This window comes from Mya arenaria, chromosome 3 (genome assembly GCF_026914265.1).
Source record: "Mya arenaria isolate MELC-2E11 chromosome 3, ASM2691426v1".
Classification (NCBI taxonomy): Eukaryota; Metazoa; Mollusca; class Bivalvia; order Myida; family Myidae; genus Mya; species Mya arenaria.
The window spans coordinates 84,675,126-84,702,679 of record NC_069124.1 but is presented as its reverse complement, the minus strand read 5'-3'; the positions used below and the strand labels follow the sequence as shown (position 1 = coordinate 84,702,679).

At 38.9% G+C, this 27,554-nt stretch overlaps 1 protein-coding gene across 1 annotated transcript; it reads left to right on the top strand.

Moving 5' to 3' along the window:
- Window positions 1-27,499, top strand: LOC128228480 (xanthine dehydrogenase/oxidase-like). Its single transcript, XM_052939814.1, has 32 exons — window positions 1-65; window positions 5,200-5,257; window positions 7,562-7,658; window positions 8,407-8,642; window positions 9,162-9,223; window positions 15,721-15,786; window positions 16,028-16,108; window positions 16,724-16,865; window positions 17,001-17,168; window positions 17,333-17,409; window positions 17,730-17,823; window positions 18,098-18,210; window positions 18,449-18,633; window positions 20,045-20,207; window positions 20,421-20,628; window positions 21,006-21,187; window positions 21,356-21,475; window positions 21,690-21,911; window positions 22,167-22,300; window positions 22,529-22,616; window positions 22,847-22,933; window positions 23,248-23,439; window positions 23,704-23,849; window positions 24,200-24,281; window positions 24,503-24,598; window positions 24,976-25,104; window positions 25,303-25,430; window positions 25,612-25,708; window positions 25,917-26,003; window positions 26,269-26,436; window positions 26,615-26,782; window positions 27,125-27,499. The coding sequence occupies exons 1-32, from the start codon at window positions 6-8 to the stop codon at window positions 27,173-27,175; spliced, it is 3,987 nt and encodes a 1,328-aa protein (XP_052795774.1). The 5' UTR covers window positions 1-5; the 3' UTR covers window positions 27,176-27,499.
- The last annotated feature ends 55 nt before the right edge of the window (window positions 27,500-27,554 follow it).

Here is a 27,554-nt window from a genome sequence, read left to right as displayed (position 1 = left end):
ATACGATGGATAGTAAGATGAACACTAAAATATCGCGACTTATATTTTTCGTAAACGGAAAAAAGGTATTCCATTCCACTTGTTTTATCAAATCTATATTTAAATAGTGATCTATTTTGTACTGAGAATGCTTAATCGAAGCATTGGCTTGTTCTGCTCTGAAATGGCTTATGGTTGCCATATACATGTAGTCTTTTTGGCTCTGCAAAGACTTTATTAGAAATAAACAAAAACAAAATGCTATTAATCTGCTTCATTGTTGCGAAAATGTGGTCAAATTGGCACTCTGAAGTTACACATGTGTTTGTTCGCCTCTGAGCTGGACTGACGTAAGTATATCTGAGGTTTGTTTTTATATAAAAATGCAGATCACTTTTATAAGAGCCTTACTGTGGAATGTTTTACACTAGAAAAAACTTCATTACAGCAGAATTTGGGTTTACTTGGCACTTTATTGACCTGTATACATGTCGGATTTCTTTAAACGTATGTTCTAAAGTAAAGCAAAACTAACGTTTATTTGGCACTTGATAGCGCGTCATAACCTATTTGTTAAAAGTTTAATACAAAATGGACTAGCAAAAACGTTTCTTGAACACACAGTGGACTTGGGAACAGTCAGTTTATGGCGGCTTTAAGGCAGATATGGCTAGATGGTACCAAAAATGTTGTTGAATGAGCTCTGGCTTAACTTTTGTTAGCCCCGGCTGGTGCTTGTTTGATATAAATGATTCAGCTTGACTGTCACCACAAAAACGATAAAAGGCTGATGTGACCTACTCAGTGGACTGATAAAACATGATTGCCTTAAATACTTATTTGATCTGGGAAAGATGTTGTTTCGGGGTTGTTTGGAACTTGCCTTATAACACGTCCGGTTAGAAAAAAACACTGAATAAACTGAATAAATACTTTCGGCTGGAGAGGACTTCATGAAGCGCACACATATGTTTTACATGAAGCTTGTTAAGTATGGATGCACTCAAGTAGGGCCTTTGTATCGTGAGCTTAAATTTTATGTTACGAAAGAGATGAAATTAAATTTAAATTCGTGATTATATAAATAAAATGAAGAAATAAGTAATAGCGCTGTAGATATTTGTCATTTTTGCTTTTTGACATTCAAACGATTTTGAACTTGATTTTGAATGCTTTAGCGCCTTGTACAACAGTTATATCATATATCCATAAAGATATATATTTTAAATCCACGTTGGCAAATTTGCTAATTGGGGTATGCTTTGAACGCGTTCACATGGTATTTCAGAAGATTTAATTTATTTGATAAAATGCAAAAGGTTTGTGTTGAAAAGAACATTAGACAACAATGAAGCGTATATTACTAAACGTTATTTGATACAGCTCTTATTCACTGAGCGATGTTGCAATAATCAATCAAAGTAAATAAGATATATGTCTTTTAAAAGCAGACAAGCCATACTGGCCAACAAAAATAAACTGCACGTATTCACGTTTCACGTAAAAGGTGTTTACAATTGAAAACTTTTAAAGTATCATCAGAAAAAGGAGTGCTTTTTTAATTAATTGTATTTGGAAAATTTAACATTCCGTATAGCATGTGAGTCTTCAAGGAGGACCAAATAGCCTAACTTGAAAACAAAAACATTCAATTAAAAATTGACATGAAATTTCAGACATTTAAGTACTTGGTAAAATAAGTCTTCCAATAAATTAAGAAAAATGTTTTACAGAATAAAATATGTTGTATTAATAACAATTTCCCTTCTTTCTTTGTGTACCGTAAAGCTCAGCCATATCAAAATAAAAACCCCAAAAATTAATTATTGTGCTTATATGACATGAAATACCAGGGATGAAATTCATCCCACCTCCAGACTCGGAGTAAGTTTTTACCCATGTGTTCATTTGCACCTGAAGTTTATTTGCCCGTTGATGTGAATATGCCCCCTGAATGTAAATCTTGTTATATTAACCTAACAATATACGTTAGAGTCAACCATTTTAATATTTATACCTCTTGGAAACAGCACATTTTGCCATATAATGAGATATGCTTTTAACTGACACAAGCACAATTATTCATAAGACTCTTACAGCAATAGCAATAGTTTTGACCACCTTTTGCATGCTGTAATGCTATGAAATGTTGGCTTTTAAAAAATCTAAAAACTTAATATTATTTTAATAAAACGAAAATACTATTTTCAAATCACAACTACCATCTTTAAAGTACCATTTCAATCCTAAATTTATATGTAAAAGAACAAGGATTTTAAGGTACCGCTTTGAAACGATCAGTAAAGTGTAAAATTACTAGGGGTTTAAACCAATTTGTGTGCACAACCTCACTTTATTCTTAAACTCCCGAATAAAATAAAAACGTAATGGTAAATCTTATCACAGTATGCAGTGACTTGAGGAAACTTAAGGAAAACACAAATAATAATAAAACTAAAAAGGTAAACCCCAAGAACTTCTACGATAAGGGATCCTTACTGTATCTGTAGACAAAGTAATACAATTCAGAATACCTAATGCAAAAACTTTACAAACATATGATGCAGTTGTGGTTTGAAACTAAAATAAACTCACACTGTCTAACTCTTGTTTAGCAAATAAAAGATTTATAACTGTGCGATCATAGAGTGTCATTAAGAAAAGCATCATATAACTATATCTGGGAATAAACGAAGAAGACATTATCAAAAATAAAAGTACAATATATATTTGCTAAAAAATTCTTCCAAATGATAAACCTAAGTAAAAGATTGAAATAAAGTAACCCCATAAACTGAAATATTCCGAGTGAACCAAACGAATGAAGTCAAAAAAATTGCCATATTTTAACATAACATTTTCACTGAATTTAAAATTCATGGCAGCCATTTTTGACGCCATCTTGCATTTATCAATCCACACCACGCGTTGGAAATTTATTCTATCACTCCAATACAACATACTTTGCCGAACATGAATATATAACATTGCTTTTCACTTAGTTCTTAAGTCACTGTTTACTTCATAATGATAATTATAAGCATGAGATGAAAAAAGTTTATGTTGCTGTTGGTATCGTTTTATAATTATTTTCTAAAACAGAGACTAATGATATTGACAACACATATGCTTTGCATGCTTACAAAACAAATATAGAAAAATAAAGAAACTTCAAGGAGAAAACAGGAGTTAGGTGCATTACACTAGCGAACACATCTTTTTAGGAGGAAAATGGCTGCCATGGCAGTCAAAAGCTTAATCTTTCAAAAAAAAAATATGGGGAAATCAACGTTACGCGTTCAGTATTATTTGTTGAGTAAAAGGAATCCAATCACACAATTAATAAGTGTACAAGTCCATACAAATTCACGTTATGAGGATATACAAGTACGCTACAATAGAAAAGACCTGAACAACTACTTGAATTTGATTGTCATGTGAGGTGGTGTATTTGGTGCATGATAGGCACTGTTAAATACTGAATGAGTAAAATACTGGATGCCCTCCTACATTTGATTGCATGAAAGGCACCGATACATACTGAATGCCCTCCTACATTTGATTGCATGAAAGGCACCGATACATACAGAATGCCCTCCTACATTTGATTGCATGAAAGGCACCGATACATACTGAATGCCCTCCTACATTTGATTGCATGAAAGGCACCGATACATACTGAATGCTCTCCTTCATTTGGTTGCATGATAGGCACCGATACATACTGAGTGCTCTCCTACATTTGGTTGCTTGATAGGCACCGATACATACTGAATGCCCTCCTACATTTGGTTGCTTGAAAGGCACCGATACATACTGAATGCCCTCCTACATTTGGTTGCTTGATAGGCACCGATGCATACTGAATGCCCTCCTACATTTGGTTGCTTGAAAGGCACCGATGCATACTGAATGCTTTCCTACATTTGGTTGCTTGATAGGTACCGATACATACTGAATGCTTTCCTACATTTGGTTGCTTGATAGGCACCGATACATACTGAATGCCCTCTTACATTTGATTGCATGAAAGGCACCGATACATACTGAATGCCCTCCTACATTAGGTTGCATGAAAGGCACCGATACATACTGAATGCCCTCCTACATTTGATTGCATGAAAGGCACCAATACATACTGAATGCCCTCCTATATTTGGTTGCATTAAAGGCACCGATACATACTGAATGCCCTCCTACATATGGTTGCATGAAAGGCACCGATACATACTGACTGCTCTCATACATTTGGTTGCTTGATAGGCACCGATACATACTGAATGTCCTCCTACATTTGGTTGCATGAAAGGCACCGATACATACTGAATGCTCTCCTACATTTGGTTGCATGAAAGGCACCGATACATACTGAATCCTCTCCTACATTTGGTTGCATGAAAGGCACCGATACATACTGAATGCCCTCCTACATTTGGTTGCTTGATAGGCACCGATACATACTGAATGCTCTCCTGCATTTGGTTGCATGAAAGGCACCGATACATACTGAATGCTCTCCTACATTTGGTTGCATGAAAGGCACCGATACATACTGAATGTTATCCTACATTTGGTTGCTTGATAGGCACCGTTACATACTGAATGCCCTCCTACATTTGGTTGCTTGATAGGCACCGATACATACTGAATGCCCTCCTACATTTGGTTGCTTGAAAGGCACCGATACATACTGAATGCTCTCCTACATTTGGTTGATTGATAGGCACCGATACATACTGAAGCCCTCCTACATTTGATTGCTTGATAGGCACCGATAGATACTGAATGCCCTCGTACATTTGGTTGCTTGAAAGGCACCGATACATACTGAATGCTCTCCTACATTTGGTTGATTGATAGGCACCGATACATACTGAATGCTCTCCTACATTTGGTTGATTGATAGGCATCGATACATACTGAATGCCCTCCTACATTTGGTTGCATGAAAGGCACCGATACATACTGAATGCTCTCCTTCATTTGGATACATGAAAGGCACCGATACATACTGAATGCTCTCCTACATTTGGTTGCTTGATAGGCACCGATACATACTGAATGCTCTCCTACATTTGGTTGCTTGATAGGCACCGATACATACTGAATGCTCTCCTACATTTGGTTGCTTGATAGGCACCGATATATACTAAATGCTCTTTTTCACTTATTTTTTCATTGAACGTGACTGTTTACCTATGCCTTTCTATACCTTTCTAGCTTGAAGTTGAAAATGCAGATCCGGAGTCAACATTGTTACAGTTTCTCAGGAATAAATGTATCCTTTGATTAAAACCCCCTACGTTTGGTATACTATTGTATTCTACCGCAAGAATTGAATCAAAATATGACACGATATTGGTATGCTACGAACGCAATTTTGCATACATTAAAATGAATGACCCAAATATTTTTTACATAAGAGTGTATAGCTACTGAAGTCAAATGTCATGACATAAGATCACTGGTTAAAAGAGTTCAAAAATATGAGCATGAGCGTGAGTAGAATTATGTGTTGTTCTAATTATTACGACTTGACGTCAAATGTCATCCCATAAGTGCACGTGTTTAAAAAGCACATCACGGATACCAATGCTTTATTCAATTCACCAAGTGGCAAAATTAGAGCATTATTTCATCAATCATGAAAGAATATACCACGTATACTGTATACATTATAACATTGGCAACAAGTGACACTATTTTTACGTGAATTTTAGTTATTCGATAATCGCAATACAACGGGCTAAAAAAGGAAATAAGTCACTATCGGATCCAGGAGGTTTGGAAAAATATGGCGCGCGACACCACTAAAATTGTCCAAGCTTAGTTATAATTTCAATATAGGAGAACAATTTATAAAATACGCCTAAAATGCATCATTTCGGACTAGAAATTGTGCCAAAACCACCTGTTAACAAGTAAACCGAATATATTTCGATTCTAGCGAAGAGCGATATTCAAAAAGTTATACTCCGAAATTACGCCCCCTCTAACGTTAAATCCTGGACGCCCCCTGCAAGTAAATTAAGACCGATTACAAAAGCACTACCAAAGACACTTACTTTAATGTATGAATAACGTGTTTAACAAATGCTTATGGCAACGTAAGAAAAAATATACACAAATAGGCTTCATTTGAGCGTTCCAGAGACGTATATTGAAAGTTATTACCAGTGCTATTTCCCTTAATGATAGTATGGTACCAATTGTGTATATGATTTTGAATACATTAAGATCGCTTGCTACCCCGGATAATCATGCCGTCTTCCCTCTTTCGTCTCCTCCCTGTTTGCTGCTTCAAATCGAACTTATATGTATTATTTTTTCGTTTCCACTCTCATTCTCCTTTCGCCATCGACTTCTCGTTTACTCTATCTCGATCCTCACCCTCTCCTACCATCTGCTCAATGTACGCCTCCTCTACATCCCGATCCTCAACCTCTCCTACCATCTCCTCCATGTTCGTCTCCTCTATATCCCGGTCCCCACCTTCTCCTAATATCTCCTCCGTCTGTGTCTCCTCTATACCCATCTCCACACCCTCTCCTACCATCTCCTCAATGTTTGTCTCCACTACATCCCGGTCCTCACCCTCTTATATTATCGCCTCATGTTCGTCTCCTCTATAACCCTGTCCCCAACCTCTCATAAAATCTCCTCCACGTGTGTCGCCTCTATATCCCGGTCCTCACCCTATTATACAATCTCCTCCATGTTCGTCTCCTCTATATCCCGGTCCACCCTCTCCTACCATCTCCTCCGTCTTCGCCTCCTCTATACCCAGGTCCACACCCTCTCCCACCCTCTCCTCAATGTTCGTCTCCACTACATTCCGATCCTCACCCTCTCCTACCATCGCCTCCATGAGTGTCTCCTCTTTATTCATGTCATCACCTTACCCTGCCTTCTTTTCCATGTTCGTTTCCTCTTCATCCCGATCCACTCCTACCATCTCTTTTATGTGTGTCTCCACTATATCCCGGCCCTCACGTTCTACTGCCATCTTTTCCATGTTCGTCTCCTCTATATGCCGATCCTCACCCTTGTTCGTCTCCTCTATATCCCGGTCCTTTTCTTCTCCTCCATGTATGTCTCCTCTATATCCCGATCGCCACCATCTCCTACTATCTCTTCAATGCTTGTCTCCTCTATAATCCGGTCCCCACCCTCTCCTACCATCTTCTCTATCCGTGTCCCCTCTTTGTCCAGGTCCTCAATTTCTCCTGCCATCTTTTCTTCTCCTCGATATCCCGATCCCCACCCTCTCATACCATATGATACATGTTCGACTCCTCTATATCCCGATCCTGACCCTCTCATACCATATGATACATGTTCGTCTCCTTTGTATCCATCTTATCCTCTCTTTGTCTCCTTCCTCATGCTACCCCCCCCCCTTCTCCACCCATCAACTTCGTTCCGCCATCTATACATTGAGGCATCTCCCCTCCTCAACTTCTTCCGCATCATCGTTGGCGTCTTCTTTGTCAAAATTGTCATCATATATTTCACCACCATCCTCCAAATATTTCTCATATAATTATGCAATACAACTGTAGCTTCTTAACAACCGCTTTAGTGGGATTGCCTGGAACAAAACTGGGCTGTGGTGAAGGTGGATGTGGGGCGTGTACTGTCATGCTTTCCAGATATGACAGGGAGGCAAAGAGCGTGCGGTAAGTAAATACCCACCCCTTCCTTTGGGTACTGTGGGACTTACAGGAACCAAACTGGGTTGTGGAGGGGTTTGATGTGTAGCAGGTTCTGTCATAATTATAATTTATGACAGGTAGGCACGGACAGTACGGTGATTTCACAAGCCTGTCTTCTTGTGGTACAGTGAAACTAAGGGAATCATGGCAAACTTGGCTGTGGTGGGGGTGAATAAGGGTCATGTGTTGTCATGATCACCATATATGACAGAGAGATGCAGACGTAACGATGAGTACTCGATCATAATTTGGTATTATCTTTAATGGCAACAACAGTTTTGAAGCTTGTCTAATGGGGTGATATTTCTTTTTATTTCAGCCTTTTCTCTGTGAACGCCTGCCCGGCGCTAGTCTGGTCCCGGGCACTGGAAGATGTGGGTACCGTAAAGATCGGTCTACATTGTGAACCTCTTGCTTATTTACTTTTCTTTATGACAGTTACACCTCGGTGAACGCCTGCCCAGCGCCATTGTGCTTCATGCATGGGCTGCCATGAAGAAAATGGATGGTAGATGCAGTTTTAAGCACATTTTTATTGTTGAACACCAAACAGTGATGCTCTCCTTATTTCCCTTTATTTACTTGAATCACTTCTCGGTGAACGCATTCCTGGCGCCACTGTGCTCCAAACAAGGATCATGAAATTATTTCCCTCAATTTGTGGTGGAAGCATGGTCGCTTGGGGCAAAAACTGTTCTTTCTTCTGCTCCAGTCACTTCTCTGTGAACGCCTGTCTGGCACCATTGTGTTCCATGCACGGTTTGGCGGTGACCACAGTGGAGGGTATTGGCAGCGTGAAACACGGTCTACATCCAGTCCAGGAGCGGCTGGCTGCCTCCCATGGCTCCCAGTGTGGTTTCTGTACCCCAGGCATCATCATGTCCATGTACACTCTGCTCAGAAACAATCCACAACCGTCCATTGCCACCATGGAGAAGGCGTTTGAAGGTTAGACTTGAACCTATACCATGTATGTGTTTCTTCGAAATGGCAAGCAACCATTCCGTTGTCATAATGGGGCAAAACTTAATTAAAACAATTTCTATGTATAGGTATCATTTTGAATTTGGTTTCGGTTGGATTTACGAGCTTTAAGAAGCTGCCTTGTCTATTTTTGCTGATGTTGTCTTTATAAAAGGGCAATTAATCTGGTTCATTTTAACTGCATGTACACCGTATTGTATGACTTTTAAGTGCAGCATTTGGGTTAAAGACTGATTTCTTTTGTTATTTTCATGACAATGTTTTAAAGAACAGAACAGAATACTCAACAACCAGAAGGTCATAGACCTATGTGGCCAAATATAGCACCAAATGGTGACAAATACAAATATTCATACATGCCTGACAAACACCTGTTGATTTGATATACGCTCGTCAATATAATAGAAACTATTATTTACTGTTTAGAAAGGTGTATATACTATTTTCAACAGTACTTAAAGTACTTTATTATTCTTGGTACAGGTAATCTGTGTAGATGTACCGGATACAGACCGATACTGGAGGGATTTAAGACATTAACCAAGGTCAGTAGTTTTCTCTTTCGATGTTAAAATTATAATGAACAACGGAAATCCCGAAGAGAATGTCAAAAATAACATCAAGATTTGTTATATACGATAGTTGGCTGATTGTCCAGATGACAGGTTTTTTCAGGCTGATGAAGATGTCATATATTTTAATGAAGCAATTTTAGATAGCGAAATGAAGATTATGTTTAATGAATTGGATGTACCTTTCACTGTCGAAGATATTAGCAGAAATATCAAAGATTTAAATCTTGGTCGTAGTGCAGGCCCAGATAAAGTAATAAATGAGTTTTTGTATTATGGAAAAGACACATTTTCACCGGTTTTATCATTATTGTTCAACAAACTTTTAAAATTAGGCCATTTTCCTGAATTATGGAGCGATGGGTATTTAGTTCCTATTCATAAAAAGGGTAGCCTATCGGATGTCAAAAAAATAGAGGTATTACATTGTTGAGTGTATTAGGAAAATTATTTACACGATGTATAAATGAACGTTTGGCAATGTGGGCCGAAACTAATTACATATATGTTGAAGCTCAAGCAGGTTTTCGCTCCAAAATGGGAACAACTGACAATATATTTGTCTTACATAGTTTGATAAATCAGGTTTTAAATATGAATGAACAACTGTAATGTTTATTTGTGGATTATTCTAAAGCCTTTGACTATTTGGTTAGACCAAGTATATGGTTTAAATTATATAAATTAGGCCTAAGAGGAAAATTGTTTAGTGTTATAAAAGGCATATATAACAGTGTTAAAACACAAGTTAAACTTCATGGTGAAAGTGGTGAAATGTTTGAAAGTTTTCTCGGGTGTCCGGCAAGGGGAGTGTTTAAGCCCTTTTATATTTTCTATGTATCTTAATGATTTAGAAGACGAGTTGTTTCTAAATGGAGCCAAAGGTATTGATCTAAACATGGTTAAACTCTTTTTATTGATGTATGCAGATGACATCGTAATTTTTGCAAAGACCAGTGTTTAAATGCAAACTAATCTTAACATTTTAGAAAACTACTGTAGAAGATGGAAGCTTTTTGTAAATAGAGATGAGACTAAAATTGTTGTTTTCAGAAAAGGCGGTAGATTAGCACAAAATATTCATTTTCATTATGGTGATTCAGAAATTGAAATTGTACCAAAATATTGTTATTTGGGAATTGTGTTTACGTCTGGAGGCTCCTTTATTGAATGCCTGAAAACATTGTCAGGACAAGCAAATAAGGCAATTTTTTAAAATGAAGAAATACCTTCAAGGCTTTGTTAACATATCGACTGAACATGTTTTAGATTTATTTGATAAACTAGTTAAGCCTATTTTATTCTATGGATGTGAAGTTTGGGGATTTTCCCGTGCACACAACGTAGAAAGAATACATACTATGTTTTGCAAGAATTTACTTGGTGTTAAAACTTCTACACAAAACGATTTTATGTATGGAGACCTAGGCAGGATTGATTTTTATTCGATGAGATTAACAGTTATATTGAAATATTGGTTTAAGATATTACACTGTAGTGAACGAAAATACATAAGTATTATATATAAAAGCATGTTAATTGAAATTGAAAATAATCCTGGTAAAAACAACTGGGCTGCTATGGTGAAAAATATGTTATGCACATTCGGTTTTCAAGACGTTTGGATTGCACAGGGTGTTGGTTACAATAATAATTTTCTTAGCATTTTTAAGCGTCGGGTTAAGGATACTTTTATTCAAACTTGGTATAGCAGATTAGAAAATTCAACTAGAGCAACTTTTTATAAAGTATTCGCAAATTTTGAAATGCAGTCATATCTTAACCAAGTCAATATTCAGAAGTATAGAATAGCACTTACAAAATTACGCTCGTCTTCACACCGGCTCGGTATTGAGACTGGTCGATGGAGAAACGTGCCAAGAGCAGAACGGTTATGCGTTACGTGTAATAAGTTAGAAGACGAATATCACCTCTTATTTGAATGCATATTGTTTAATGATAAACGATGTAAATATATCAAGCGTTACTATAGAGAAAGACCAAGTATGTTCAAAACTATTCAGTTGTTAAAATCCAACAACGCAAATGTTTTGAGGAAATTAGCTGTATTTATCTTTAATGCTTTTGAAATAAGAAAGACACACATCCTAATCCAAGCCAATTAAGGGAGACCTAAATTGTTGTTGTTTTTCTTTTTCTTAATGCTGCTCGACCAAGGTATTTAACCAGTTTCATCAAAATCTTTATTCACTATTAAGGTTATAAACATTATATTATTATCATATTGGTATGCTGAATACAGTTGTTGTCTTATGATCTGTCCATTTGTTTAAGAATTTAATTGATTTTATTTATTTTTCTTAATTTCGATCATGGGCCATTTGCTCGTAATTAAATATGTATATACAAGCGGAAGTATTCCCTATAATGGGTATACAACAGAGAAAATATTTCAAAGTTGATGTACTTAGAAAAGTATATTGAATCATACAGATACAGTTGTTAACATTGCGATAAAGATAAACCTATTTATAAATAATTAAATATGCTTCGTCATACATGTATACATAAGCTATTGTATTAAGTTATGTAATAATTTGATCAAGGGTCATATTGGCCTATTTCAAATATGTAGTGTGTTGTATGTTGCTTTTGAATAAACTTTCTTCTATCAGCTTGAAAAAGGACGAATTGCGGGTGATTGACCTGTCTCCTCTTTTTGCTATTATCATCGAACCGTTTATCTTTGTAATTTTTATATGGCTGAATGTCGAAAGGTGTGGAGAATTTGTTTGTTTTGTGTTGTTTGACAAGTACAGTGTCGCCAACGTTAAATGTTGCCGGCTTTGCATGTCGTTTTGCGTACGCATACGATTTCATTTTAGCTTTTTGATTTGCGTCATTGTTTTGAAAAGTTTTGAAAGTCTGCACTATTCATCGGCGGTCCATAGTCAGTTCTCAGTACTTCAGGTATTCCATATTCTGAGAATATTTTGTCAAGCTTCTCAATACCTGCATTGAGAGATGTTATTATTTCAACAATTGGGAATCTTGAAAAGTCATCAATCAAAACAAGAAGATATTTTCCATCAGGAAATGGTCCACAGAAATCCATGCTCACTGAATCCCATGCCTGTTTTGGCATTTCAGTCATTTGAAGTGGTTCCTTGGACTTTTGATCAGTTGCTGCGAGACAGGGAAGACAACTGTTACACAAGTCCTCGACCATTTTGTCCATTTATGGAAAGTACACCTTTTCGCGCAATAGTTGTTTTGTCCTAACTATTCCTGGGTGTCATTCGTGTGCTATTGAAATGGCCTTCTGTTGCAACTGTTTAGGTAACACGATTCTATTTCCATGCAAGAGAACTTCGCCGTTTTCGAACGTCACAACTGTCAGTTCATTTTTCACAAGTGCAAGTGAATCTAGTACCGTATTTGTTTTGTAATTTGATTTCCACGAGGTTTGTCTGACGTTTTGCATCACCTGTTGTAAGTCGTTGTCACGGCTTGTCTCATTAATTATGTCCTGCAACGTCATCGCTTTTGGAACATCATGGTATGTAATGAATGACAGGTATTCTTCTGCAATTTTTCCTGCGTTGTTTGCTTGAGCCTTTGTGACCTCAGGGTGCCTACTTAGGTAGTCTGACATGTTTGATTCACCTGGCTGGTATATGACATCAAAATTATAGGCTTGCGTTTTCATTCGCCACCGTTCGAGTCTTGCTGGCGGCTTGGACTTCGGGTTTTTGTGTATGTGTTCAAGCGCTTTTGCGTTTGTTATGACGGTGAATTTGTGTCCAAAGAGGTATATATGCCAGTATTCAATGGCCCATACGATAGCTAAGTTTTCTTTTTCGGTCTGAGAGTACCTTTTCTCGGTATCTGTCAATGATTTGCTTGCATAGCTAACTACTTCCCCTCCTTGTAGCATGATAGCTGCTATGCCTACGGGGCTTGCATCTGCAACAATTTGTTTTGTCAATTTTGGATCGAAATATGTTATTACAGTTTCACTGCTTAGATCCGATTTGAGTTTATCAAAAGCCTTTTGCTGTCTTTCTTCCCAAACGAATTTGGCATCTTTCTTCACGAGCATTCGCAAAGGTTCTGTCGTTGTTGAGTAGTTTGGTATGAATCTGGAGACATAGTTTGTCATTGTGAGGAAGCTTCGTACTTATGCTGCGTTTTGTGGAGCAGGCGTGTTTTTGATTATTTCACACTTTTTCGTGTCAGCAGAAAATCCGTTTTCACTGAAAAAGTAGCCGAATAATTCAAGCGTTTTCTTGTTGAATTCACATTTCTGTGTGTTCAGTTTGAGGCCTTTTTCCTGTAGACGTAGTAGGGCGGTTGCCAGTCTACTGTCGTGTTGCTCCTGCGAATTGCCATGCAAGATTATGTCATCGCTGATGTTTTGTACACCTTCAAGTCCTTCAAGTGATGTCCGTATTGCATTTTGGAAAACTTGATGCACATGTTAATCCAAAGTTTAGTCTTTTGTAACGTCTTAAACCAACATTTGTAGTGAATGTGGTTATGTTGCGTGATTTCTTTGAGATTTCAAGTTGATGGTATCCCTGATTTAAATCCAATTTTGAGAATATTTTTGAACCATTCAAGTCCACGATTAGATCGTCAATTGTTGGTATAATGTGTCGAGTCCTTTTAATCGCTTCGTTAGGAAGGCGCATGTCTACACAGATACGTATTTCATTGTTTTTGCTCTTCGGTTTCGGTGCTACGACAATTGGTAAACCCAGTTTGGTCCATCTACTTTTTCGATTATATCCATGTCTTCGAGCCTTTTGAGTTCAATTTCCACCTGTTTTCGAAGGTAAAATGGTATTCTCCTATGTGGTTGCACAACGGGTTGAACTGTTTGGTCTACAAATAACTCAATTTGTGTGTCTGTCAATTTCCCAATGCCTGTGAATACCTTCGGGAATTTGTCACATATTTCACTTTTGCTTGTCATTGAAAATATTTCTGGAACGACTTGCAGTGACACTGATGTAGAGTATGATAACAGATTGCCACTGTTTCCTTTCGTTACGTATATCATGGTTGTCGTAAACTTGTCTTGGGTTTCTATCATTGCTTGGAACTGGCCCATTACATTAACTGCTTCAGTTGAACCATATGCGTATACTTTCGTATCCGTTTTGTATAATTCTGGCTTCGGTTTCATGGCGTTGTATGCTTTTTCATCAATGACATTAATCGATGACCCTGTATCTACGAGCATATTTAGGGCATGACCTTCGACTTTGACTTTGATTGTAGGTCGTGTGTATGATATGTGTGGCTTGTTTGAATTTATTGCAAGTCCAAACAAAAATTCGTTACTGCTTTTATCATTGTCCGAAATTTCACTGTCTGAGCAATTATCGGTACCCAAGGTATGCACTGGCTTTGACTGTTTGTGCTTTGAACGACAAACAATCTCAAAATGATTCATTTTCTTGTAAAAATTACATATTTTGCCGGCAGCGGGACATTGGCCATTCAAGTGCGGATATTCCTTACCACAGTTTCTGCAGCGTCGTGTTTTCTGTTTCGACTGACGGTAAGTGATGGTAGACTGTCGTTGTTGACGACGGTTTGGTTTTTGCTTTTGCCTGATTGCATAGGTGTTGTAACTGTTGTTGTGGTTGGCTGATTGTTCTATCTCGCTTGCGTTTTTGTCGGATAGTTCAAGAGATCACGCTTCTTTAATTATTTCGTCTAAAGACATTTCTGATCTGAGCGCTTTGCGCCTTAGTCTTGTTGACGTACAGCCTTGTATGATCTGTGACTTAATTTTCTTGTCTGTGTTTGCAAAGTCGCAGTGTTCTCCAAGCTTTCTGAGTCTTGTGTGGAAGCTGTCCAAGATTCTTGGTTTGCCTGTCGAAACTTGTATACTTCGAATTCAATACTTTTCTTGGGTGCAAAATACTGGGTTAGTGCTTGCTTTGCAGCGTCAAACGTTTCATCGACGTCCGGAAGTGTTGTAAAAATGTCATAAACATCTTCACCAGCGTAGTGCAATAGTAACGCTCTTTTGCATTTAGCGTCCTTGACATCCATGCCAACTAGCATGATTTCCAGTCTGCCTAACCACTTTTTCCAGCGACTGTCCACTGCTGTTTCAGTGACATTGAATGATGGGAATACTGGTAGTCCTTGAGCCATTTTTGGTAAATAATCAGTCCTACTAATTAATTACACAGCACAGGTTTTTTTCACAGTTAATCCGCTGTTCATGTGTTTTACACTTTAATCAACTCATTAATACTCTGAAGGTTTCGTGTGAACACATGTGATCTGCCGTACTTTACACAAAAATTGAGACAACTGATCCAGCTATACTTGTTTTTAATACTGAAATATATAAGCACACATCATACGATAGTTCCTCAACGATGCCGTTAACACCGATGATAACAAGTTTCGGAACAATCGGCCCAATGCTTATGTCGGTGAGCATCGAGATAAATCTGCCTTCTCCAAATCGTCTTCCCTTGCAGGAATACTGCCAGATGGGAGATAACTGCTGTAAAAATCGGGACACCAATCAGAAACAGGAGGAAAGAGTATGAATTCACCACACTTATTTGCAACATTCTGTGTATATTAAATAAGTATCGATATTATTACAAATGTCTTATTATAAAACCAATGAATGAGTTTCGCAAGCTAACTGAGAAAAAGTAGTTGTTTTTTTAAAGTCAGGCGATGATAATATGTATTCAACAAAAACCTTAGCAGGTTAACAAACATGATATATATATATATATCATTCAATTGTCACAACTGTTGCCTTTTGCCTTTAAGGTCACTTCAAGACTCGTGAACGGTGAAACGTTTCTACCACTTGATTCATCCCAAGACCCGATATTTCCTCCGGAGCTGAAGGTATCCAGTGTTTAACTGTTATTCCTTTCATCCTTAAAAGAACAACTGCACCGCGCTTATGCAAAAGCATTTATTTCCGGAATGATAATGTCTATGAAATATTGCCAACCATTTATATGGCCAGTGACATTGTATGTGTGTACATTTATGATAGTGGAGGGTGGACGAAAACTGGAACAAATACTTTATAAACATTACCATACTTATCCATATCAAGAGGGCAACATGCTACCTTTTACAACAAAGGCATATCTATGGGAGTCGGTCCGGAAGTTTAAAAAATGGACTGATACTTTACACGACAAAGATGACAGATCATTATATATGTACTTGTATGGGCCTTTCTCTGGGGCAGAATTTCCGAGGACCAGTATGACATATATTTCAGAACGTGTCACGTGGTATCAAACTCGTACTTTTTCAGAGTAATTTGACCTGATTTAATGTCATTTATCATTATTGTCCTGGACAATATTGTAGAACATAGGACAGTAGGACCGGGAATACCTGGTCTACCGGGGTGACCTTGTCGTGTGGTATCAGCCCTGCACACTGTCTGTTATTGGACCTGATTTCAAGGTTGTTTATCGTTACTGTTCCCAATATATATTGTAGAACACAGAACAGTATGACAGAGATTACCTGGTGTACCGGGGTGAACGTGTCACATGGTATCGGCCCCGTACTTTGGCAGAGTTACTGGACCTGAAGTCACAGTTTCCTGATGCCAAACTGGTGATAGGAAATACTGAAATAGGTAAGAACGTAAACAAACAATTGTATCACGTGCCTTTCTACAGGCCTTTAAAACGAATCATACATTAATTGCCTTGTTTTATTTTACATGTAAACGCTGTTGTATCCATGACAACTACTGGCATCTTCGCCCTAGGTATCGAAATGATGTTCAAGCAGATGGAATACCGCGTGTTGATAAGCCCTAGCATCGTTCCGGACCTAGGCATGGTTGAACACATGGATACGGGGATAAGGCTTGGAGGTTCCGTGACCTTGACAAGGCTCGACGAGGAACTGAAATATGTTGTTCTAAAATATCCAGGTAACACACAGCATGACACAAGCCAAGCAAAATACATTTGAATACATATTGCATTTATGAAGAAGCGTCCGGAATGCTTTACTAAAAAAGGATTTATAAATGATATTCGCAATAAACAATTGACAGATAGTAGTTTTTCCATAATATATTCACACGTATTTCAGAACACAAGACCCGGGTTTTCTCCGCCGTGATTGAAATGCTGAGATGGTTCGCAGGGCACCAGATCAGGAACGTCGCTGTAAGGTTTCCCTGAGTTTCAACAACGCCGACTCATTATACAATGCATAACTGTAATGTTAAAATGATTGCTGATAATAATTTTTAAATTTTAATATAAGTTTAAGCTGTTCGAAATTCCGAAATTTCATGACTTGTGATTAGGTGAACAGGCGGGTGTATGTTGGTTACTTATATATTATAAGGTGTGTGGATAAGTATAGTAATACCAATTAATATACACTAACATAATATTTCTTATAAATATGCCTGTTTGTATGATATATTATATTTGCTTGATTATAAGTTTTCAACTACTTTGAAATACGATTTCCACATCAGGCTGTTGCGGGCAACATTATAACAGCTAGCCCCATCTCCGACCTCAACCCCCTGTTTCTGGCGTGTGGGGCAATGCTGCAGGTCTACAGTAAAAGTATGTTAAAACCCAACACGCCTGTCTATAGTGTTCCTTAGCTAATACGTTCTTATTTTCATTTTACTTGTCTGTTGTTATTTATATTGAAGATAAAGGCCAAGGATATGTGTCGTAATCTTTAAGACGCCGTCTTTGTAAGTGGCTTTAACATGCACAACTTTAAGTGCCATAAGCAAGTTACGTGCAAGTCTTCCTAGGTTTATGTTCATGTATTTGTTATGGTATATAAATTCTACCGAGTTCTGATCTTAAATTACTGTTATATCTATAGAGCGTAACTTGCGAGAAGTCTGTATGAACGAGAAGTTCTTTCTGGGCTACCGGAAGACGCAGATGCGTCCAGACGAGGTTCTGGTGAACATCACACTACCCTTCACCAGAAAGGTAGAGCGATCGGTGAAGAAAGTTCAAGGGTTGTTTGTTTAAGGAACAAATCGGTGTAATGTACGAGTTTAATTGGTCACAAACGGTACACGACAAAAACGTTTGATTTTTCCGAGACAACGAAATTAAGTTTACATTAACGTTTGAAACTGAATCCACTTAGTACTAAAAATGTCTTATTTCATGTAGCTAGTTTTGTTGGAAGTACAACTTACATTTCCGTCTTCATATTTTGTAGAACGAGTACTTTGCTGGCTACAAGCAGGCATACAGACGTGAGGACGACATAGCGACTGTGAATGCAGGCATGCGGGTGGTTTTCGAGGACAACACCAATGTGATTAAGGAACTATCCCTTGCATATGGGGGAATGGCTATTACCACGGTGATGCCCACTAGGACAATGACGGAGGTCATTGGAAGGTTAGTTCTGGTCCTGAGTTGAAAATGTGAACACATGGTAACCCATCTTACGTACATAAGGTGCACCAGCAGCGCCCTGTGTTTTATCATCTTACCCTACCAAGCAATCTGGTACATACTCATGAACATATGTATATCAATAAGTATATGTGAAAAAGCAGCATTTAGTAGTGGTTTTCCGTCTATTTTCATTTATGATGTTTTAATACGTACACCTATTTCCACTTACATATTTCAAAATTTTAACAGTTTTACATTATGTCATTTAACTAAATTGTAGTTTGGGGTTGTGCATACGTGATGAAATAAGGCATCTAAACAATGTACATTTTCTAAGTGTAAGTGTATTTGTGGTTGCCCGCGTGTATTTTTTTTATTTGCGAATGAACGGTTTATAGACGATGTTTGTCGTTTGCTGGTGGAGGAAATACCCCCTGGCTGCAGGGTCCCCTAATTGGTTGGCAGAGTACTGGAGATCTCTCACTTAAGGAGTGTATCATACCTCCATTATACCTCAAATTCAGACGCTTTGATTGGTAGATAATGTAGGTCGTCTGCTGGCAGGCTGACGCATCTACTGGAGAAATGGTGAAATGAATGAGATCTCTCTGTATAATACTTCCATTATACATACCTCAAATCCAGGCGCTGGGACGATTGGTTGGAAGACGATATGTGTTGTCTGCTTGTAGAGGAATAACCTCTGGCTACACGAGATATCTCAATCTCAGGAGTGTATAATATTTCCATGTTACCGTAACTCCAGGCGCTTGGATGATTGTTGGAGTAACTGGCTAAGAAAATGTATTCCCCTGGTTGCAGGGTCTCCAAGTCAGGGTGCTGGAAATCTCTCACCTTCAAGAGTGAAGTTATTCCATTATACCCCTATTCCAATCGCTGGAATGACAATGTATGTCGTCTGCTGGCAGATCATCAGATGAAATGCCCCTGGCTGCCAGGTCTCTAATTGGGGTAACAGCTCAGTTCCAGGAACTGGGATGGTCGGTTGATAGATGATGTTTGTCGTCTGCTGAGGAGAAATGCCTCTGACTGCAGGGTTCCAAGCGGGGAAGTGGTATATTGGATACATTCCACATTCAAGAGTGTTTTATTCTTACATTATCTCTCACCTTCAAGAGTGAAGTTATTCCATTATACCCCTATTCCAATCGCTGGAATGACAATGTATGTCGTCTGCTGGCAGATCATCAGATGAAATGCCCCTGGCTGCCAGGTCTCTAATTGGGGTAACAGCTCAGTTCCAGGAACTGGGATGGTCGGTTGATAGATGATGTTTGTCGTCTGCTGAGGAGAAATGCCTCTGACTGCAGGGTTCCAAGCGGGGAAGTGGTATATTGGATACATTCCACATTCAAGAGTGTTTTATTCTTACATTATACCTACATTCTAGGTGCTGGGACGATTGGTTGGTAGACGATGTGTGTCGTTTACTGGCAGAGGAAATGCCTCTAGCTGCCGGGTCTCCCGGGGGGATGGTGGAATACAGGAGATCTCTTACTCTTAGCTTCTTCTTCAAATTCTACCTCACTGTGCAACAACAGTTACAAACTCTGGTAGCGAAACGTTTCACTGACATCCTTTAAAAATATTCGGGTTTTATAACATGTCAAATACTACTAGCCCTAATCGCTCATAATGACCATATTCATAGGGACAATCGCGTACATGTTCTCACCATCAATATAGCCTTCTTTTAACACAATGCCTTCTTCTATGTTCATGAATCTTCACAATATTCTACAATATGTCTCTCCTCCCGTTTTCAGCACATCCCGACCTCAAAGGTGCCTTCTTGCTTCAAAAGCGCAACCCCTGTGTTCCACAAAGACCCCTCACGCAGCTCCCAGATCTTTCAGGAAGTGGCCCCCGGGCAGCTGCAGCAGGATCCAGTGGGCCGACCCCTCGGTCACGTGTCCGCCGCCAAGCAGGTGACTGGGGAAGCCATCTACATCGATGACATTCCTAAATATCAAGGTTCGAATTCCATATTCCATACATGTATTAAATAAACCCGCATCAATATACTTACATTGACGTGTAAATGTCATAAAACGAAACAAGACATGGGAAGGTAACGTGTTTACACGAGGTCTTCCTTATGGTGGCATTTTACTGCCGTAAGATAACCTGATAGCGTTCGCGAATTGTTTCATGTTATCTACTTAATTTTCGAAATAATTTGTTTTGGTAAGTTAAATAAACAATACCTGAAACAGGTTTGAAAGTGCCCAGAACTGTCACATATTTCTTGTACATTATTTCAATATCAAGTCAAATGTTAAAAGAATATTGTTTTCCCAATAAAAATCTACGCGTGTGTGTACTTGGTAATAAGCTGTGCTTTATTGCAGACGAGCTCTATCTGGCGTTCGTTACAAGCAGCAAGGCATATGCTAACATCGTCAGTGTGGACCCGTCCGCCGCACTCGCCATTCTTGGTGTGGTAGATTACGTCGGCTACAAGGACGTCCCCGGTCACAACCGCTGGGGAGCCATATTTCCAGATGACGAGGAAATCTTCGCATCAGAACAGGTACAGTATATGGACAACCTGAAATGAGTTGCTAAATTTCTTAAATTTTTCTGCTTTAAAATATCTGTAAAATAATGTTGTGCTTCTGTCAAACTTATATCTTAAAAACGTGGTCAAGATCAATGCGTTATAAGTCCTTTGTTTTGTATTTGTTCGTGCTTATTACAGGTGCTGTGTCAAGGTCAGGTGATAGGTGCAGTTATAGCACGAACTAAGGATCAGGCAAAACGGGCAGCCAGGAAGGTCAAGGTCGAATACAAGGAACTTGAGCCAATTATTACTATAAAGGTACCGCAACACTGTATACGAGTGTTGCATTTACTTAAAAAAGAAGAGTTTTTGTTAAGAATCCATTGATACATTGTAAACATTGTTTTTAGTATTCCCTACATTGGTCAATTATTCAATTGCATGACTCCTTATAATAATAGTAATGATAGAAAGTAACTGCATGGTACCTGAATTTCATGACAATGTATTGGCTTCTTGCTCTATAATCCAGGATGCAATACGCGCTGGGTCATTCCACCTCTCTCCGACCAAGCTCTCGTGTGGGGATGTGGAGGCTGGTTTCCAGCAGGCAGACCACATGCTGGAGGGAGAAAGCCACATGGGTGGTCAAGAACACTTCTACCTCGAGGGTCATGCCACCCTCGCTGTGCCCCGGGGAGAGGATGGCGAGATAGAGATGTTCGTATCCACGCAAAACCCCACGGAGGCCCAAGTAAGTGTTTTTGGTTTCAGCGTGAATGCTTAGTTCTTCCTGCTATTTTAGTGTAAGTAATTGCAATACCAAATATGCGTACATTAACTACCATCAGAGTAATATACGTTGGAATAACTTGGCAAAGATTGACACTAGCTTACTTTGGATAGTATTTCTTCTCTAATTATCTTCTACACTCAGAGCTCTGTAAAAGAAGACTCAATGTAACGCCCGTTTTTATTGAAACTTGTTTATTATCATTGTTTCTCGCAGATGTTTGTTGCAAGGGCTCTCGGGGTACCTTCTAATAGAGTAGTTGTCCGGGTGAAGCGGATAGGAGGCGGATTTGGCGGGAAACAGTCGCGCTACGCCGTTGTTTCCACACCATGTGCAGTTGCTGCTAACAAGTAAGAATGGGTTGTTTCATAAAAAAAAATAGCATGGTTTTCTATACTAGTGTGTTTTCATTATTCTTACTATTCCTCTTGGTCAACTGACCCGTTGTCGTCCATAACTACATATAGCTAGCTACCTGTACACCAAGGTAACGACATCGTCTTGAACTTACGATACATGTTTTTTACAAACTTGTTTGTTCGTTGTATGTCTATTCATGTATGTTCCTATTACCCCAGACTAGGCCGGCCAGTCCGTGTGATGCTGGACCGCGATGAAGACATGGTGATGTCAGGTGGACGACACCCCTTTCTCGCCAAATACAAGGTCAGCACCATTTCACCCAAACGTACTCGATCTGTATTCATTGGTTTCTTTGTCCCGAGTGTAGTTGCAGTAAAAACGCTTAAAATAATGATTTTTTTCTCTCAATTTTCATTTCAAAATGTACACCATGTCATAAATAACCATCCCTGTGAGGTGTTTGTACTGCAATCATAATTGGGTTATGTCTTCCTATGTCAGTTTGATATATGATGTGCTGTTTCCCCTCATAGGTGGGATTTAATGACACTGGGAAAATTTTGGCCCTAGAGCTCTGTCTGTACAGCAATGGCGGAATGTCCATCGACCTGTCCAGTGCCGTGAGTATAAAGCAAATTCTTCTGAATTGGTAGTTTGTTTAAGGAAATAAGCTTGCACGGACTCGCCACGGCATGTTGGTTGATTTCTACCATTTCGTATTTTCGTATCATGCGGCGAAAATACGAAAATACGAAAGGCAGAAATCAGCCACCATACCACGAAGCATTATCAATAATATTTATATTGAATATCTACTCGTCCTCTGATTATTCGAGAATAAACGTCTCCATACCAAAATGAAAAAAACGCAATGCCGCCACTGAGCTAAGAAATAATTCAGTTACTGTATATTGGTAACTATTGTAATGTCCAGGTACTGGAGAAGGCCATTTACCAGTGTGACAACGCGTACAAAATCCCGAACATGACGGTGACGGGTTACGTATGCAAGACAAACACACCCTCCAACACGGCCTTCCGGGGATTTGGGGGACCACAAGGCATGATGGTGGCTGAACAGGCTCTCGCGCATGTGGCCGCCCGCCTTGGGATCCCAACAGTAACGGTGAGGTCACGTTTTAATCTTTATATATAATATGCAAATTGCATTCTTTTATTTATCGTCATACGTCATACCTGGCTTTAATTGGCATTGCTTGCAGCAATATTTACATTGAGTTACTCAGAGTAAAGAATGTACTTCTATGGTTATAATCTTGGCATTTTTGGCAAATTTTAAATCAAATTTTAGCGTATATCAAAACGCCTATTTTACATTGTTTTGTGCGTACCTGTTTCAAGGCATCAAATCTCATGTATATCTCCCCAGATCCGTGAGTTGAACCTTTACCAAGATGGAGACAGAACCCATTTTGGCCAGGAACTGAGTCCCTGCTTTATACAGAAGTGCTTTGACGACTGTGTCCAACAGAGTGATTTCCACAGAAGAAAGAAGGAGGTTGATATCTTTAACAGGTATGCCTTACAGTCTTTCGTAGTTGAATGCGTGAGATGCCTATTTTCTGCTTCAATGTCAAATAATATCTGACCAAAGGTCAAACAATATGTGACAAAGGTTAATTAAAATAGTTAGTTGTATTGCTGTGCTATGCAGAATGTGCAAATTGTCGCCGTGTTTAAATACATTCATATGGTTAAAAATGTACAACACAAATGCACACTTTTCAAGTCAAAGATACTAGTACTGATGAACTTGGAATGCATGCCAAGGAATGTAATTTTTGTTGCATATTGGCAAAATTAGTAAATACTAAATTGTCATTTTTTTTCGCCAAATTATGAAAAAAGGTGTTTTCTTCTTTAAGTGAAAACCGATGGAAAAAGAGAGGAATAACCGTCCTTCCAACAAAGTTCGGGTGTGCTTATAAAGAAGAGTTTTTAAACCAGGTACCGTATACGAATAGAATTTTGATCACGATAAACTAAAACCATAGATTATAGTAGATGGGTGAGTTTGCTTCGTGTTTAGTATTTTGAGGGAACAATGAAGACATCCACAGTTTCAGTAGTTAAAAAAATGGCACCATTTGTACCCCGTTTTATATATGTAAAGAGCGATCGAAGCATTTTATTTATCTACGGTGTGAAACTCATCCGCCACATTTCAGGCTGGAGCATTGGTACACATATACCAGGACGGGTCTGTGTTGCTTACCCACGGGGGTGTGGAGATGGGCCAGGGGCTACACACCAAGATGATACAGGTAAGTCTTTATGTGATCAGGATCTAGTCTGGGTCTTTGGTACACGGGCGAATGTGGACGTATGGCAATGAAAGTACACTGGGAACTATTTCATTTGTCTCTGATTTTCATAAATAGTATTCATTTTTATTGAAGCAAAACAGTCAACAATTTATGCTTGTACTGACTTGCCATTTGAAACAATGCCATTAGCATTGAATTACTCTCATATTGAAATCTTTGAAACATAATATTCTTCGTTCGTCCACATTAAGTAGCATCCGTAGGATGTACAACAACTACATGTATATGCGATTTGGTGAAAAATGATCTTCTATATCTTCTTACTTGGTAATTGTATGGTGTACAACTTACAACATAACCCCTGTTCATGTCAGATAGCGAGCCGTGAGCTGCGGATCCCAGTCTCAAAGATCCACATCAGCGAAACAGGAACAAACACCGTGCCCAACACGACCCCTTCCGCCGCCAGTGTAGGCTCCGACCTCAACGGCATGGCTGTCCTGGTGAGTGTCCTCACTCAATCTAAAAGCTTAGTTTATTAATGCTGGTGAGGAGAGCCAAGAGAACAACCTGCATTACATGCATTCAGTTAAAACCTTTTTTGCTATTACTTTCACGTTTAACATAAAACGTTTTAGTTCTTTTATCAGGATATACCATAAGATGCATTGCAGGCGTCATATATAAACTTGTCAATACAGAGGGCTTGTCGGACATTGATGGGGCGATTGGAGCCGGTGATGTGTGACAATCCCAAGGGCACGTGGGAAGACTGGGTGATGGCCGCCTACTTTCGCAGAATCAGCCTTTCTACCACCGGCTTCTACAAGTAAGCGCACATCCAATCTCAAAGATAGAGTGTCCCAAAACATACATCTGTAAAGGTTTGTTTTTGTTGTCGACCAACATGTGTTTGAAATATTATAGTTGACACTGTGATTTGTAGGAGTTTTTTTCTAAAATGAATAAAAATTGTCATTAAATATTTCTGATTATTGTGATTTTTTAAGAACGCCCGGCTTATGCAAGGAGAGTCCGTACAGCTACTTCGCGTACGGTGCTGCCTGCTCTCAGGTGGAGATTGACTGTCTGACGGGCGATCATGTGGTGAGAAAACTAATAAATTAATAATATAACAGTCGGACAGACTTATATCGGCATGTTAAGTTTATGTGGCTGTTTAAAGTATTTCTGTGATTTCCTAAGGTTAGAATCAACATGTTTATGATTTGTTTCTTATTTTAACAAGTTTAAGCTAATTTTGATAATCTGTTCAGTACAGGTATATTACCCTTTAGTAAGGTGATTGTTTCAGGTGCTGCGTACGGACATTGTGATGGATGTGGGGACAAGTCTGAACCCTGCCATAGACATCGGCCAGATAGAGGGAGGCTTTGTTCAGGTGCGTACAAATAGGTGTCGTGTTGGGACATTGATCATGTGTTTAATTTCATTTACCATATTAGTGCACATCCATGGCCCTTGTGCATTATTATCCTGCTGTCCTGAGTCATTCCGCATACGTTATAGGTTTTTTTTTCACACATTAAAGAGACGTTGGTTCGGAGAATTAGTAAATACTTCGACAACGAACAAAAATAATCAAAACAAGTTCAGTATTTAAAAAGTGATAGCATATTACTGCTGGCGTTACCGATGTTTTACAGGGCTACGGACTGTTAATGATGGAGCAGGTAAAGATGTCTCCCTCGGGGACGATGCTCACCCGCGGGCCCGGAAACTACAAGATACCGGGCTTTGGCGACATTCCTGTAGAGTTCAATGTCACCTTGCTGAAGGGAAGTGTCAACGAGAAGGCTGTCTACTCCTCTAAAGTAGGTTTCCGTGAATAAATAGGCAAAATATTCAGGGCGCAAAGGTTTGTGCCCTGAATAAACTATTCATGTATTAATAATCACGGAATATAGGTCACATCTATTACGGTGTAATTATGTGGTCAAACGATCGGTCGTTTTCTAACTGTGAGTTCGTATTACTGATGAACCATTCCAGGCTGTCGGCGAGCCGCCCTTATTTCTGGCCGCCTCCGTATTCTATGCAGCGAGGGAGGCGATATCTGCGGCACGTGCAGATGCTGGTCTCCGTGATTACTTCCGTCTGGACAGTCCAGCAACCCCGGAAAGGATACGCATGGCTTGTGAAGACCAGTTCACCAATCGAGTAGGTCATGAGTGAACCATTGGTTGAAATATGTGAATATATACGTTTATATCCACTTGTTGTATCGCCCAACAGATCTAAATCATTGAAATGTGTTTATAAATGTTAATACTGTTTAAAATGTTTATGATAAAGTCATGTACAGTCGATCCCCGTTTGCTTATACTCCAAGGGACCGGCGAAAATACCTCGAGCCTCGGGGAGTTCGAGCCAAGCGGGAATTCTTAATTTCAGTTAAAAGAAATCGGTCCTTTAGATCATGTTCGAGCTAGAGGAAAGTGAGCCAAGCGAGTTCGAGCCAACGGGGTTCGACTGTACTTGATAATATCGCTCCTATTTCAGTTCCCCGTGGCAGAGGAAGGAACGTATAGGCCATGGTACGTTGACCTCTAGCCAAGGTCAAGGTCATTTCACACTACTACATCGCAACACAACAAACCATGGGGCTTCATTCTCTAAACGACGAGGGCATTTCTCAATGTAGATTTCTTTTATGAAATTTTACTGTCCTTATTTTTCAAACTTAATGTATTTAGAAATGGCCAAATATTGTATATAGCAATGTATTTTCCCCGGTGATGTAAAATTTAGGATATATAAAATGTTCATGTATGACAGGCTGAAGCAATAAAACATTGGCCAGTATTTTCCTTTATATGATACATTATTATATACATAATTATTTAATAGTGTATTGAACTTTAAACATCTTCGAAGTACTCAAGACTCTTTAATTGGATGCTTGTTGATAAACTCATATTAATAATACGTG